The sequence below is a fragment of the Procambarus clarkii genome, chromosome 6 (assembly GCF_040958095.1).
Source record: "Procambarus clarkii isolate CNS0578487 chromosome 6, FALCON_Pclarkii_2.0, whole genome shotgun sequence".
Taxonomy (NCBI): domain Eukaryota; kingdom Metazoa; phylum Arthropoda; class Malacostraca; order Decapoda; family Cambaridae; genus Procambarus; species Procambarus clarkii.
This window is the reverse complement of record NC_091155.1, coordinates 37656750-37672932: the sequence shown is the minus strand read 5'-3', so window position 1 is coordinate 37672932 and position 16183 is coordinate 37656750. Positions and strand designations below refer to the sequence as shown.

Genomic DNA, 16183 nt, shown 5'->3' with positions numbered 1-16183 from the left:
ACCTACAAATGTGAAACAAACTTTACAGAATTCTGATAAAGAGGTAGAGTTGGTTCTGAACAGAAAACTGTCACCAGAGGACCACTAAAAACAGTGAGGAATGTATGCTAAACTTTCCAGCTTTAGATTCACTTTTAAAATACACTCTACATGGATTGTGAAATTCTAAATAAATTGTCCATGACGTTTGCGAGACAAAAATTGGAATAAGCCGTGGTTGTATGATGCCCATATCTCTAGAAACACATCAATGAACTGGAAAAGGTGTAAAGAAATACAACTTAATGGCTTCCGAAACTTAAAGACAAGAGCTACGAAGAGAGGTTAGAGGTGCTAGATACTGTATACTAAAGCTAGAAGGCCCCCCCCAAAAAAGGTGATATAATCATTACTGTACATGCAAAATAGTAACAGGAATCTTTAAAATTGACCAAAGAATTTTTGAAAATCCACTTCAAGAACAAGAGGACACAGATTCAAACCAAGAAAACAAAGCTGCCAAAATGCATTAGAAAGTTCATTTTTGCAAACGTGGTAGATGGTTGGAAGAAGTGAGGTGGTGGTCAGAATTGTCAGTCCACTACAGTACAGTAGTTTCTACTTGTTCAATGACAGTACTGGGATGATGGGACACCACGAGCATAGCTCTCATCCTGCAACTACACTACACTACAGTAGTTTATGTGTCCTATGGCAGTACTGGGATGATGGGACACCACGAGCATAGCTCTCATCCTGTAACTACACTACACTACACTACAGTAGTTTCTAAGTGTCCTATGGCAGTACTGGGATGATGGGACACCACGAGCATAGCTCTCATCCTGTAACTACACTACAGTAGTTTATAAGTGTCCTATGGCAGTACTGGGATGATGGGACACCACGAGCATAGCTCTCATCCTGTAACTACACTACACTACAGTAGTTTCTAAGTGTCCTATGGCAGTACTGGGATGATGGGACACCACGAGCCTAGCTCTCATCCTGTAACTACACTACACTACAGTAGTTTCTAAGTGTCCTATGGCAGTACTGGGATGATGGGACACCATGAGCATAGCTCTCATCCTGTAACTACACTACACTACAGTAGTTTCTAAGTGTCCTATGGCAGTACTGGGATGATGGGACACCACGAGCCTAGCTCTCATCCTGTAACTACACTACACTACAGTAGTTTCCAAGTGTCCTATGGCAGTACTGGGATGATGGGACACCATGAGCATAGCTCTCATCCTGTAACTACACTTGTATAATTACCTGCATTTTGTGTATTGACGCAAGAAGTTTTCTTGCGTCAATAAGACGCACTTTCTCTCTGCACTTTCTTCTTTCTCTCTGCATCATTTACCTTGACTTGAATGTACAGTACTGTATTTAAAAAAAACAAAAAAAAACATACAGTACCCAGTATCTGGATATAATTAATGCCAATATGTATAAATAAAAAAAAATATTAAGGAAATAAGGGCTGTTAGGCATAAATTATCCACAAATTTTGTCTTAATATTTTTAATCATCCGGAAGTTGTTTGAGAATCCACTCTTTTAACATGACCAATTCTTCTTTGCTTATATTATGGTACAAATTGGAGAATGAATGAAATTCTCCTTTTACTCCTCGCTTCCGTAGTTCTTCGAAGGTGCGTTCACCCCAAGTGTAAGGCACAACATCATCCTTTTCTCCATGACACATGAACAACGGGGGATGATCACTATCTAACGAAGAATCCAGGACCTATGTAAAGAGAAAATGAATTTCAGAAAACACATTAATATATAGGTGACAAAGCATTTCCCAATTAAATGCACAATTCAGCCTAACAATTTTCCACAATCACTTATCTCCAAATTTAACTGCTACAAAGAAGATTTAAGCAAAAGAGCTTAAAATGACACACACATATAAAGCCGTGATGAAACAAAGATTGTGTGCATGGTAGGGAAGGGAACTATCAGGGAGAAAGTGCCCAGCCATTATGACTACTGTATACAGCACTGGGAAGGGGTCAGGATAAGGATTTGGGATGGGACGGGGGAAAGGAATGGTGCCCAACCACTTGGATGGTCGGGGATGGAACGTCGACCTGCATGAGACCGTCATTCTACCATTCAGCCCAAGTGGTTGGGTTGTGTGCATGGTAGCGTCAAGGAAGAAGGCACTGCCAATAAATAAGTGATTACCGGTAGATAATTGTGTCTAACCAAGGTCCATAAAAATAATAAAAGCAAGCAGCTATATGAAAATTAGCTGTGAAATGGAGTATTGTCCTCTCTGAATATTTCTCAATCAACAGAATCTGTTGATTGAATGTTGAGGATGTGAAAATTTACGGTATGAAGTCATTGAATGATTAGTTTATATTAGTCATTTAAATTTTATTCTCATTGTCAGATGTTCAAGTCATACAGACATTCAGACCATTATCAAGTTGCACACAAGACTTGATAATGGTCCACGATGGACCAAAATGTTGTTTTTCTCATCTTCTGATGTGTGACTTGATCATCACCTTGAGATGGTTATCTTGAGATGATTTTGGGGCTTAGCGTCCCCGCAGCCCGGTCCTCGACCAGGCCTCCTTTTTTCATCATATCTTCATCCACATTATTGTGACTCATTGGCTGAATCAGACATTCACATTATGTTGTGTTTAGGACGTTCTCTTAAGTTTACAGTGAATTAACGGTCTCCGTGGTGTAGTGGTAAGACACTCGCCTGGCGTTCCGCGAGCGCTATGTCATGGGTTCGTATCCTGGCCGGGGAGGATTTACTGGGCGCAAATCCTTAACTGTAGCCTCTGTTTAACGCAACAGTAAAATGTGTACTTGGATGAAAAAACGATTCTTCGCGGCAGGGGATCGTATTCCAGGGACCTGCCCGAAACGCTACGCGTACTAGTGGCTGTACAAGTATGTAACAACTCTTGTATATATCTCAAAAAAAAAAAAAAAAAAATTATTTACCTCCGTAAACTAACCAAACTACTGTATGTACTAGACAGACATGTATAAAATTTTTGTATTTGTCAGTCTGCTGTATTGTGGAATGTCAACAATTGTGACAAGTCATCTGGTTTAAAGTTTCATTATATACCGTCTGTAAAGCAGCAGAACTGGCAGTCACTTCATGTTGTCATGCAAGTTATGATCCATGTATTCGTCTGAGCACAGGCAATTAACACTGTATACAGTACATAATAATAGGAATTGACCAAATTGATGAAGAGTTCCTGAAACCAGCAACTTCAAGAACAAGAAAACATAGGCAGGCGATGAGTCACAATAACGTGGCTAAAGTATATTGACCAGACCACACACTAGAAGGTGAAGGGACGACGACATTTCGGTCCGTCCTGGACCATTCTCAAGTCGATTGTGACTTAAGTCACAATAAGTCAAGTCACAATCGACTTGAGAATGGTCCAGGACGGACCGAAACGTTGTCGTCCCTTCACCTTCTAGTGTGGTCTGGTCATCATCAAGAAAACAGATTCAAGCCTAGGAAACAAAGGTGCCAAAAATAATATTAGATAGTTATCTTTTGCAAACAGAGTGGTAGATGGTTGGAACAAGCTAAGTGAGAAGGCAATAGAGGCCAAAACTGTCAGTAGTTTCAAAGCGTTATATGACAAAGAGGACTGAGAAGACGGGACACCACAAGCGTAGCTCTCATCCTGTAACTACACTTGGGTAATTACACAAATTTATACATTGCATTATCACAAGAGATGCAATGAACCTGTTGTAGAATGATTTTATCATACAATAAAAAACAGCAAAAAATCAAGTAGTCTGCAGCAATTTGAAGAGACATAACATCTATAAAACTAGCGTTGAATCTAATGAAACATTTCCTCCTGGTCGAGTCTTGGCGGTTCCCTGAAGCTATCTTACCGAGATGGCTTCCCCACTACTGGGTCAAGTCATAGTATTCTTATCTGGCCCTACCAGAGACCAGAGGCAGAACCTGCACACCCCTTTCCCCTCACAGAGGCACAGAGTAGGCAACTGTTACCATCACTCTTCCTGGGAAAGCATTCAGAAAGTCAGCGAAGCTTCCCAGACAACTGCAAGCTCACAGAAAACGATGCATCGAAATGACTCCAAGCAATTCAGTCAGAAAAGGTGGTTCACTCAAAACTACTTTGAACTTGTTAATACCAAAAGCCACCAGTTAGCACAGAGCCATTGTTCGTGGTGTGGGTAAAGTGGTCTCCTGTGTCCCTTTGCACACTGGCATTGTCAGGAAAGCCAAGATAGTGATTGGTTGTCGACCACTTTAGTTACGTTTTGTCCACAAGGGACTAAGATCAATTACCGAGATGTCCCAGGTCTCTCTAATGAGATAACAGCCTTGCTGACATCAATCTAGAGTAAATCAAGCATCCATTGTATTAATGGTTAAGCTGTATAAAAAAAACTACTGTTAAGCTTTATGCTGCATTTCGTTAAACCACTTCTAAATACTACCACTGCTCACACTCGAGCCTTCAGCCCTGGTGTCTTCATCACCAAACAGCATATTAGTCACAACAAATGTGATGGACCCAAGGAGTCCATTAAAAATGTTTCACTTGCATTGAGAAGATTCCCACAATCAATGTGAATCAGGACCCGGGTGAACTAAGCCAGAGGAGACCAACCTCAGGACTCTTACTCGACTGTGCACCCAGGCCCTGCATACTTGCTCTCATATTTTGCTGGATTCCAATAATTTTGTGAAGAATCTGCCATATGTACAATGGTGACATTGCATGCAATTACATTCAGGTAAAAACAATATTACCACAGGTGTAAAATGGGTGATTTAGTGTATATTGTTGCTGAAAGACATAGTGCAGATTTACTCTATCCAATGATTCATGAGTCACCGATATCTCCCACCAATTGAGAGCTGCCAACGTGTTAAGAGCTGCCAAATGAGTACAGAACAAGTGCTGTACTGTGTATATATATATATATTCATATATAGAATAATTACTCTATATAACACAAGATGTTCTAGTGCACGTGGACCACATGAGCTGTCTGGGGCAGTCAGCCCAATAGAGAAACAGGATAAGTAGGCATCCATCAGTCATTGGAGACTTTGGAGTTGCGCTCTGGTTGTCGGTCTGGAGTGACCTCTCCAGGGCACAAAGCCAGGAAGGAAACAGGATAAAAGGCATAATATACTATATGTATGGTACATATGGATGGATATACGGAGATAACCATCATAAGGTCATTATGGGCACCTGACAGCTGGGTGGACAGCGCTTCGGATTCGTAGTCCTGAGGTTCCGGGTTCGATTCCCGATGGAGGCGAAGACAAATAGGCAAAAATGTTTCTTTCACCCTGATGCCCCTGTTACCTAGCAATAAATAGGTACCTGGGAGTTAGACAGCTGCTACGGGCTGCTTCCTGGGGGTGTGTAACAAAAAGGAGGCCTGGTCAAGGACAGGGCCGCGGGGACGCTAAGCCCCGAAATCATCTTAAGATAACCTCAAGATAAAGTCATTTTATGCAGCAACGCGTTACCACATTTTATGAATATTTTTCTTAAAACATGTTTTACTGTATTTCAGGGTTTTCAATATTTTTCACCGATGGCAATGATTCAGGTCCCCTTAAAGCTACACAAGGTTACACCACACTATGTTCTAGCTAGGTAAGCAACAATTTACTGAACTACAGTATAGTATGGTCTTGAAATATTTAATTTGTAATTGTATACTGTACTTCATCTCAATAGCACAGGCCATAGTTATCATATATAAGATTTAAGTTTGGAAATATGTCCTAACCTCATACACCTTGGAATACTGGTTCAAAAATGACGACAACACAAACACGCCTCCAATATCTCTGCGGAACCGATATCCCATCTGCATTGCCAAACTTGACCCCATAGAAAATCCTCCTGCATGTGAAAGATTTATGAAATTATAGAAATTACATTACAGAATACCTGCAAGGAACAACAGAACATGCCATTACTGGTAATCTTACTTAAGGTTTCTTCTCAATGAACTAAAACTGATGTTGCAATATATTCCAATGCTATTTTTGTAGCTCTACGTTTTAAATAAAATGCCTTCTGCTCGGAAACATTGTATAAAATTATTTAATTATTTCCAGTGATGGTAATATATGTACTCTACTGTATACCTTTCTTAAAGTACATATACTGTACAGTAATTCAACCATAGTTGCCCAACCAGTTGAAACTAAATCATGTAGAAACAGAGTATATCACAACCAGAAGTTGATACTACGGACCAAAACACTTACGTCTTGAGATAATGAAAAGAAATATACAATAATTGTATATTTTACCAAGAACTTAAACCGTTTTAACTTGTATATCAAATCACTAAAAAATACTCACCCAAAATAATTCTCTTGACATCAATTCCTTCTTTAACTTCTTTGTCAATGAGTTTGTTAATTTCCTCAGCAATTGGTTCAATAGTTGTTAGGTCTTCTGGAGCAGCAAGTGATATACTGTGTCTGCCAATTAAATAAAAATAATTTTTTAGATTTAAACTTTGATTATGATTGTATTTATTCCATACCTTCAAACCAAAGTAAAAAGCAAAACAAAATTAGTGTCAAGTGAAACAAATCCCACACCTCTACTTATGACACTACGTCAACATCCCGTGATCATCGCCGTCCATCATTCCATAATGACTTAACTCATAGGAGAAGGGAAGACATCGGAAGTGACCAACCCATTACAAATGTAAGCTACTGTACCTGTAAAAATGAAAGGATATCACAAAACACTCAAATTTGCTCTGAGCAATTTTTGGAAATCACCCAAATGCCACACTCCAACCAGGTAAAGACTGGCCAAACCTCATCACACTCTAGCACATGTAATAAACCATACAGGAGGAAGAATGGAAAGACAGGGAAGGAACGGGGAGCAACAGATATGCCTCAAAGATAGTGATGCTTCATTACATTAGGAAATACTGTATATTGGGGGCGGCTCCAATAGCTTCCTGGAGGGCTTCCTCCCTTTGGTGCCTTGACGAGGAAAACTACAATTTTCTATAGAAAAATGATGCATTTCTCACAAGGAAATGAAAACGTGGAAAAATACAGAATATACAAGGGGGGTCTTGCATATATCGGCTGATGCCATGATGCCTGGATCTGGACAAGGTGACAACCTTCTGGACAGGAAGCCAGCAACTTGTCGAAGGTCCCCCCACCCATTTACTTTGATCTTTGCTAAGTACAGTACTGTATATTTTAAAATAACACAGTTTTGGCAGTTACAGCTTCGGCGGGTAGGCAATTCCATGGGTTAACAATCTTATGGGTGAAAAAGCATCTCCTGTTCTCTCTCTCTCTCTCTCTCTCTCTTTTTTTTTTTTTTGTTTGTTTGTTTTGAGATATATATAAGAGTTGTTACATTCTTGCACAGCCACTAGTACGCGTAGCGTTTTGGGCAGGTCCCTGGAATACAATCCCCGCCATGAAGAATCGTTTTTACAACCAAGTACCCATTTTACTGTTCAGTTAAACAGAGGCTACAGTTAAGGATTTGCGCTCAGTAAATCCTTCCCGGCCAGGATATGAACCCATGACAAAGCGCTCACGGAACGTCAGGCGAGTGTCTTACCACTACACCATGGAGACTGGTTCTTAGTCCTACCTTGTGGCTTGCCGAGCTTGAAACCATTGCTCCTTATTTGTGTTACATCTGACCTGAAGAAAATATCCAGATCAACATCCTGTAACTTGTTCAGTATTTAAAAGTTTCAATGAGATCCGCCCTGTCATGCCTGGTTTGCAGTGATGTTAGCCATGTGGCCTCAAGCGTTCCTAATATGGGAGATTACTCGACTCTAGAATGACTTTTGTTGCCCGGTATTGAACTTTCTCCAAAGCAGCTATGTCCTTCTGAAGATGAGGTTTCCATGCCTGCATATAGTAATCCAAATGGAGGCGCACCAGAGATTAATATATCTGAACCATCACCTTCCGTTATAGTCAAAAGTACGCTTGATTATCCAAAGAGTTTGGTTAGCTTTTCTGACTGCTGCATCCACCTGTTGAACAACTTTTAATGAGTGGTGGATTTTGACTCCTAGGTCCCTTTTTTTCATCAATCTGCTGTAATGTAATGCTATTAATTTGGTAGTCGTGGCATGGGTTGTTACGTCCCACATGCATGGTCTTGCATTTGGCGATATTAAAAAGCATTTGCCAGTCTTCTGACCATTTGTGGAGTTCACGTAGGTCTCTTTGTAAGGCTTCAATATCATTATCACTTCCCACTTTACCATAAATCTTTGTGTTGTCTACAAATTTGATGATGTGGGTTGAAAATATTCTCATCTGTATCATGGATGGATGGATGGATGGATGTATATGTATATGTATGTATATATATATATATATATATATATATATATATATATATATATATATATATATATATATATATATATATATATATATATATATATATACATATATATACAGTATATATATATATATATATATATATATATATATATATATATATATATATATATATATATATATATATATATTAGTATATTTTGGTAGCAGTCTTTCCTGTAGACATATATTATTAAATATGACCGAAAAAGTAAGATTAATAATTCTAACACGAATTTTCTCAATCTTTCGTACATTACGCTTCACTGTTGGAGGTAAATCAAAAATCACTTCTCCAAAATTCATTTTTATTTCTAGTCTGACGCGACACGGGCGCGTTTCGTAAAACTTATTACATTTTCAAAGACTTCACAAATACACAACTGATTAGAACTTACGTATCTCTGAGTTTATATCTACATTTGAGTGAGGTGGGAAGGGTGATGTGGCATTAGAACAAGATGGGATATTAATAGGGTATTAAAAGTATCAACACAAGACAGAACAGAAACAATGGGTATTGAATAGAAGTGTTTGTAGAAAGCCTATTGGTCCATATTTCTTGATGCTTCTATATTGGAGTGGAGTCTTGAGGTGGGTAGAATATAGTTGTGCAATAATTGGCTGTTGATTGCTGGTGTTGACTTCTTGATGTGTAGTGCCTCGCAAACGTCAAGCCGCCTGCTATTGCTGTATCTATCGATGATTTCTGTGTTGTTTACTAGGATTTCTCTGGCGATGGTTTGGTTATGGGAAGAGATTATATGTTCCTTAATGGAGCCCTGTTGCTTATGCATCGTTAAACGCCTAGAAAGAGATGTTGTTGTCTTGCCTATATACTGGGTTTTTTGGAGCTTACAGTCCCCAAGTGGGCATTTGAAGGCATAGACGACGTTAGTCTCTTTTAAAGCGTTCTGTTTTGTGTCTGGAGAGTTTCTCATGAGTAGGCTGGCCGTTTTTCTGGTTTTATAGTAAATCGTCAGTTGTATCCTCTGATTTTTGTCTGTAGGGATAACGTTTCTATTAACAATATCTTTCAGGACCCTTTCCTCCGTTTTATGAGCTGTGGAAAAGAAGTTCCTGTAAAATAGTCTAATAGGGGGTATAGGTGTTGTGTTAGTTGTCTCTTCAGAGGTTGCATGACTTTTCACTTTCCTTCTTATGATGTCTTCGATGAAACCATTGGAGAAGCCGTTATTGACTAGGACCTGCCTTACCCTACAGAGTTCTTCGTCGACTTGCTTCCATTCTGAGCTGTGGCTGAGAGCACGGTCGACGTATGCGTTAACAACACTCCTCTTGTACCTGTCAGGGCAGTCGCTGTTGGCATTTAGGCACATTCCTATGTTTGTTTCCTTAGTGTAGACTGCAGTGTGGAAACCTCCGCCCTTTTCCATGATTGTTACATCTAGACAAATCAGAGGATACAACTGACGATTTACTATAAAACCAGAAAAACGGCCAGCCTACTCATGAGAAACTCTCCAGACACAAAACAGAACGCTTTAAAAGAGACTAACGTCGTCTATGCCTTCAAATGCCCACTTGGGGACTGTAAGCTCCAAAAAACCCAGTATATAGGCAAGACAACAACATCTCTTTCTAGGCGTTTAACGATGCATAAGCAACAGGGCTCCATTAAGGAACATATAATCTCTTCCCATAACCAAACCATCGCCAGAGAAATCCTAGTAAACAACACAGAAATCATCGATAGATACAGCGATAGCAGGCGGCTTGACGTTTGCGAGGCACTACACATCAAGAAGTCAACACCAGCAATCAACAGCCAATTATTGCACAACTATATTCTACCCACCTCAAGACTCCACTCCAATATAGAAGCATCAAGAAATATGGACCAATAGGCTTTCTACAAACACTTCTATTCAATACCCATTGTTTCTGTTCTGTCTTGTGTTGATACTTTTAATACCCTATTAATATCCCATCTTGTTCTAATGCCACATCACCCTTCCCACCTCACTCAAATGTAGATATAAACTCAGAGATACGTAAGTTCTAATCAGTTGTGTATTTGTGAAGTCTTTGAAAATGTAATAAGTTTTACGAAACGCGCCCGTGTCGCGTCAGACTAGAAATAAAAATGAATTTTGGAGAAGTGATTTTTGATTTACCTCCAACAGTGAAGCGTAATGTACGAAAGATTGAGAAAATTCGTGTTAGAATTATTAATCTTACTTTTTCGGTCATATTTAATAATATATATATATATATATATATATATATATATATATATATATATATATATATATATATATATATATATATATATATATATATTATATATTGATCACTAAGAACTCTTTGACCCGGCCAGGATTCGAACCCATGCCGTCCAGGATCACCCCTAAACGTTCACAGTACCGTGACCACCACACCAATGATCGTCTTGGATTGTCAATGATAGACGATCATTGTTGCGGTGGTCACGGTACTGTGTACGTTTAGGGGTGATCCTGGACGGCATGGGTTCGAATCCTGGCCGGGTCAAAGAGTTCTTTGTGATATATGGCTTGTGCGTTCATGCAGCTTTCTCACATATATATTGATGTATATGACAAAAAAGGTTGGCCCCAAAATGAACCCTTGTGGCACCCCACTTATCATATTTCTCCATTCAGATTCATTTCTGTTTAGCACGACACTTTGTTTTCTTTCCTTCAACCATTGTTTTATCCATCTTAATATTTTACCATTTATTCCATGGGCCTGTAATTCATGTGGTACCTTATCAAATGCTTTAGCAAAATCCTATGTACTGTACTGACTATTGTAAAGAGTTTTTAAAGAGTAACTATAACAAACCACACTATTAACTGTTCTGTCTTACTCTAAGTGCTCCATACACATGGACTATACAGTACAGTACTGTAATTTTACTACAAATGCAGAAAACAAAATTCAATTGTATCTAACAATTTTCATTAGTCTCACTATATATAGAAACTTCTCAAAATAACAAACAAACCAAAATGAACTACCTATTAAACCAAACGTGCCGTAGGCAACCAGCCGATGGGGTATAGGGTATCAGCGGAGCAGTTGGGTACAAGATGCGGATATGCGGAAAAATGAAGTTTTTGCCATATATCATCTTTATTCCTTCTTTTGCCATAGGACCAGTGCCACCTGTACAAAGAAGAATATGAGGCGAGTGATTTATAGTTAGTTACACATTAACAGAGCAAGTCAGCATTTACAGATACTGTATGATCAAAGACAAAATGTTCAATATAAGTATTGATAAAATGCCGCTTTCTGTGTAGGTTTTTCAGTAGCTGCTCAGAGCCTTTAGAACATACAAATTTCCCAAGATTATGCACCATAAAAAGAAAAAAATAAGAATTGGTTTCCAAGACAAGGAAAGCAAGTGGAACAAATGTTCTAAAACTATGGAAATTGCACAGAAAGTTGGAAGTGAAAAAAAACCCACTGCTCTGGAGGTAGATATGAAAGTAGGAAAACAAGACAAACCATAGCTCACAATGGCTCAACAACCCTTGTCCCAATTTGCCTGACCAAAGCCCGATGGTAGACCAGGATATCCAGGGTCTCGACCCTCACTCTCACACCACCCGTATTGTCCTAAACCCCACAAGGATGGAGGGACCACCAGGGTGGGAATGCTATTGTGGAATCGCAGGAGGAGAGGCATTTCATTACACTCTATAGTCTTTCTGTACTAGCCATCTCAGTAGCTACCCAGTACATGCTTATAATGGTGCCACAGAGAACAGCATTGCTAAAAGGGAATACAAAATCATAAGGTCAGACAGGTAAAAAATGGCTTACCCATGGGAAAGGGGCAGAAAGCAAAGACTTAGGGAAGAGAAGTGGCACCATGTTGATTTCCCAGACATGGGCAATTGTCCATGGAGCCCAGACATAACCATGTCACCTGCCCAGGCTGGGGAAACCTAATTGCAGCCACAAGACATAGGGAATCACGTACACCGAGATGGACATCAAAGGAATCCGTCTGGGAGGTGGATGACTGTCCCAAACTAAAAATGACAGGGAAGGTTGTAGCTGAAAAAAACAGCCAAAACCATAGAAATGAAATCCTGGGTTCCGGCAAGGTGTGTGAAGTGCATTAATGCAACTGCCACTGACACCTTGTGTTGATTTTGGGGATCAACATTCCCACGGCCTGATCTCTGACCAGGCCTCCTGGTTGATGGTCTGGTCAACAAGGCTGTTGGACGCAGCTGCCCACAGGCTCACATATTAATCACAGCCTGGTTGAACAGGTATCCTTTGGGTGTGTTTATCGAGTTCTCTCTCTCTTGAACACTGAGGGGTTGGCCAGTTATGTCCCTTATGTGTAGTGGAAGCGTGTTGAACAGTCTCGGGCCTCTGATGTTGATAGTTCTCTCTTGAACACTGTGAGGGGTCGGCCAGTTATGTCCCTTATGTGTAGTGGAAGCGTGTTGAACAGTCTCGGGCCTCTGATGTTGATAGTTCTCTCTTGAACACTGTGAGGGGTCTGCCAGTTATGTCCCTTATGTGTAGTGGAAGCGTGTTGAACAGTCTCGGGCCTCTGATGTTGATAGTTCTCTCTTGAACACTGTGAGGGGTCGGCCAGTTATGTCCCTTATGTGTAGTGGAAGCGTGTTGAACAGTCTCGGGCCTCTGATGTTGATAGTGTTCTCTCTCAGAGTACCTGTTGCACCTCTGCTCTTCAATGGGGGTATTCTGCACATCCTGCCATGTCTTCTGGTCTCATGTGGTGTTATTTCTGTGTGCAGGTTTGGGACCAGCCCCTCTAATATTTTCCACGTGTAAATTATCTCTCCTGCCTGCACTCTTGAGAATACAGATTTAAGAATTTTAATTGGTCCTAATAATCTAGATGTTTTATCGAGTGGATTCTAGCAGTAAAGCAACAGGAAAGAAAAAAGCTGGAAGGAAAAGCAAATGTGCAGGAATGTGCCATAAGAAAACTGGACAAGACAACAATGCCAAAACCCCATCCAATGAGGATGTATAGTGCCATCAACACTTTGTGGACACTGTGAGTAATGACTTAGGGGTAGGAACAGTAAGCCATATACTGTGTGTATGTTCTATGTAAAGAGTAATTACACCATACCGGCCCACGCAGGTATCAAGCAGCCCCTTTTCTCGATTCACCACAACATACAAAATAAGCAGTACTAAAATTTACAAACTCGCCTTACCTAACAACACAGAAAACATGGATATCTGAGAGCTGCTACGTTTCCTTAGTACAACTTAACAAGACAACCTCAAGATAGGCCAGAAATGGTTGAACACATTGCCTATCACCTAATGCATCTGTTCACCTAACAGTCAATAGGCACCCAGGAGTTAGTCAGCTTGTTGTGGAGCTACATCCTGGGGGGGGGGGTCAGTAGTTTGACCCTTGGAACAGGGGGGGGGAACCACAATATAAGCCTAACATATATAGATATACACTCTGGCTGCCTGTCACCTCGACACACTCAATCACTAATAATAACATTCATCAGGTAGCTTAAGGAGCTGCAGGAATCTACAAGAACATAAGAACACCAATATTATGTCACAACATAATGTACCGTCTTGTATATAAATAAAAGAACATAAACACAAAATAAGGCAGCATTAAGATGATAGTGAGACTACAGTGAAGATAATTGTGACTGATGGTGAGAGGAGAGACGTCTCAAGAATGTATATTAAGACAAGGAAATACATCTTAAAGGGCTGGAGGAGAGACATCTCAAGAATGTATATTAAGACAAGGAAATACATCTTAAAGGGCTGGAGGAGAGACATCTCAAGTATGTATATTAAGACAAGGAAATACATCTTAAAGGGCTGGAGGAGAGACATCTCAAGTATGTATATTAAGACAAGGAAATACATCTTAAAGGGCTGGAGGAGAGACGTCTCAAGTATGTATATTAACACTTTCGCGCTTTCGGCGCTCAAAAAAAAACAATACCCCAGATGCTTTCGGCACTTCGCGCGCCTACGCGGTAAGACCGAAAAAGTGTACACTCTTTTGACTGTCCTGACAATAATTGAAGGCGCACGTATTTAAATTTGGTATCACTGTGTTCGCAATGGAATTGTCTATAAGAGCATACCTATAAAATGCCGCCCAAGCATAAGGAGTATCAACACCAAATAAAAAACTATGCAGATCACTCGCCGAGAGCGCCAAACAGCAACAAAATGTTTCCACTCTCTTAATGGTTGCGAAGCCTACAGTTGTCCTACATCGCTAATTTTGGTATCATTGGAATCACAATAAAATTCTCTACACGGACATATGCATATGAATGTTTAATATAGGTAATTGCCCACCCGCAAGAGTGTGTGAAGTGGAGAGTAGTTAGCCGCGAGCGCACTGGCGAAAACACAGGGGGGAAATCATGCTTGGAAAGTGTATACGTTTCCTGACCCTACTTTTCTATGTACGTATTTCTTTTTTATACCAATGTGTTCGCAATAAAATTTTCTATAAGATGAACTGTATAACATTTGTACAAAGCATGTGTAAGAGAAGCGCCAAATATAGAACCACGTCGCTCAGTATGCGTTCGTGGCAGAAACGAACGCATTGTTTTCGTTCGTTTGATGTTTGTCATGTTTATACTTGTTGAAACATTTTATAATTTGTATGACAGTGATCACAGTAAAATTCCCTACACAGACATATACATAACACATACAAATATTTCCCACGTGTTGGATATATCAACGGCTAAAGGGAACTCACTGCCACACGCTCGCCACACCCCCAAACATACTTTGTGTATTTTTTTTTTTACTCATAGAAGTTTATGTGATATAATATTCATTCTGGTACCAAAAAATTCGCAAATAAATTCTCTACAAAACAAAAGTATCCCCATCCATTTCAGTTAAAAAATGGAATTTATAGAAATATTTTTTCGATGGACGAGAAAAGTAGGCTGTTATGCGGAATCGTAAGAAAAACCGGCGACGAGTTATCTCTAATCTAAAGCGCGAAAGTCTTAAGACAAGGAAATACATCTTAAAGGGTTGGAGGAGAGACGTCTCAAGTATGTATATTAAGACAAGGAAATACATCTTAAAGGGCTGGAGGAGAGACGTCTCAAGAATGTATATTAAGACAAGGATATACATCTTAAAGGGCTGGAGGAGAGACGTCTCAAGTATGTATATTAAGACAAGGATATACATCTCAGAGGGCTGGAGCAGGCGAGACGCCTCACCTGAGCCGTGCAGGAATATAAGAGAGGCAGTGTGGCTGGGTCTGCTCCCACTCACTACACTCATCTGCAACATTGTACAAAAAAAAAAAAAAATTGTACTCATTCTGGTGAGTAATCTCACTCAGTGTACTCCACGACCTTCCTTTAACTCTACGTGTGTCAGTATTCCTATTTTGGTCTCAAAATGCTACTTGTAGGAAGGTTTAATTTGATTTAAAGCTGCAGTTCACTAAAGTATTGTGCTTCCTGTTCTTCACGATGACTTGGAAGACGTTGATGGAATATTTCTTCCTGTTTAATGTGGTCCAGCGAGAGAGGTTTCCCTGAAGAGGAGCAACACCTCACCCTTCCACGACTTGTGCACTACTGAGGCCACCCGGCTCGGGGACCTGGTAATGTAAACACTGCTAGGGCTGCCAACCCTGCCCGGGGACCTGGTAATGTACACACTGCCAGGGCTGCCAACCCTGCCCGGGGACCTGGTAATGTACACACTGCCAGGGCTGCCAACCCTGCCCGGGGACCTGGTAATGTACACA

At 40.2% G+C, this 16183-nt stretch overlaps 1 protein-coding gene across 2 annotated transcripts; it reads right to left on the bottom strand.

Moving 5' to 3' along the window:
* Window positions 1-1499: 1499 nt before the first annotated feature.
* On the bottom strand, window positions 1500-16037 carry LOC123754092 (lysophospholipase-like protein 1). 2 transcript variants are annotated; one of them, XM_045736254.2, is made up of 5 exons: window positions 15766-16037; window positions 11415-11562; window positions 6377-6498; window positions 5793-5908; window positions 1500-1740 (listed from the first exon to the last, which is right to left on the bottom strand). In XM_045736254.2, the coding sequence occupies exons 2-5, from the start codon at window positions 11546-11548 to the stop codon at window positions 1516-1518; spliced, it is 597 nt and encodes a 198-aa protein (XP_045592210.1). In that variant the 5' UTR covers window positions 11549-11562; window positions 15766-16037; the 3' UTR covers window positions 1500-1515. The 2 variants fall into 2 exon arrangements, with proteins under 2 accessions (XP_045592210.1, XP_045592209.1); XM_045736253.2 differs by having other exon boundaries at window positions 15645-16036.
* Between the last annotated feature and the right edge of the window lie 146 nt (window positions 16038-16183).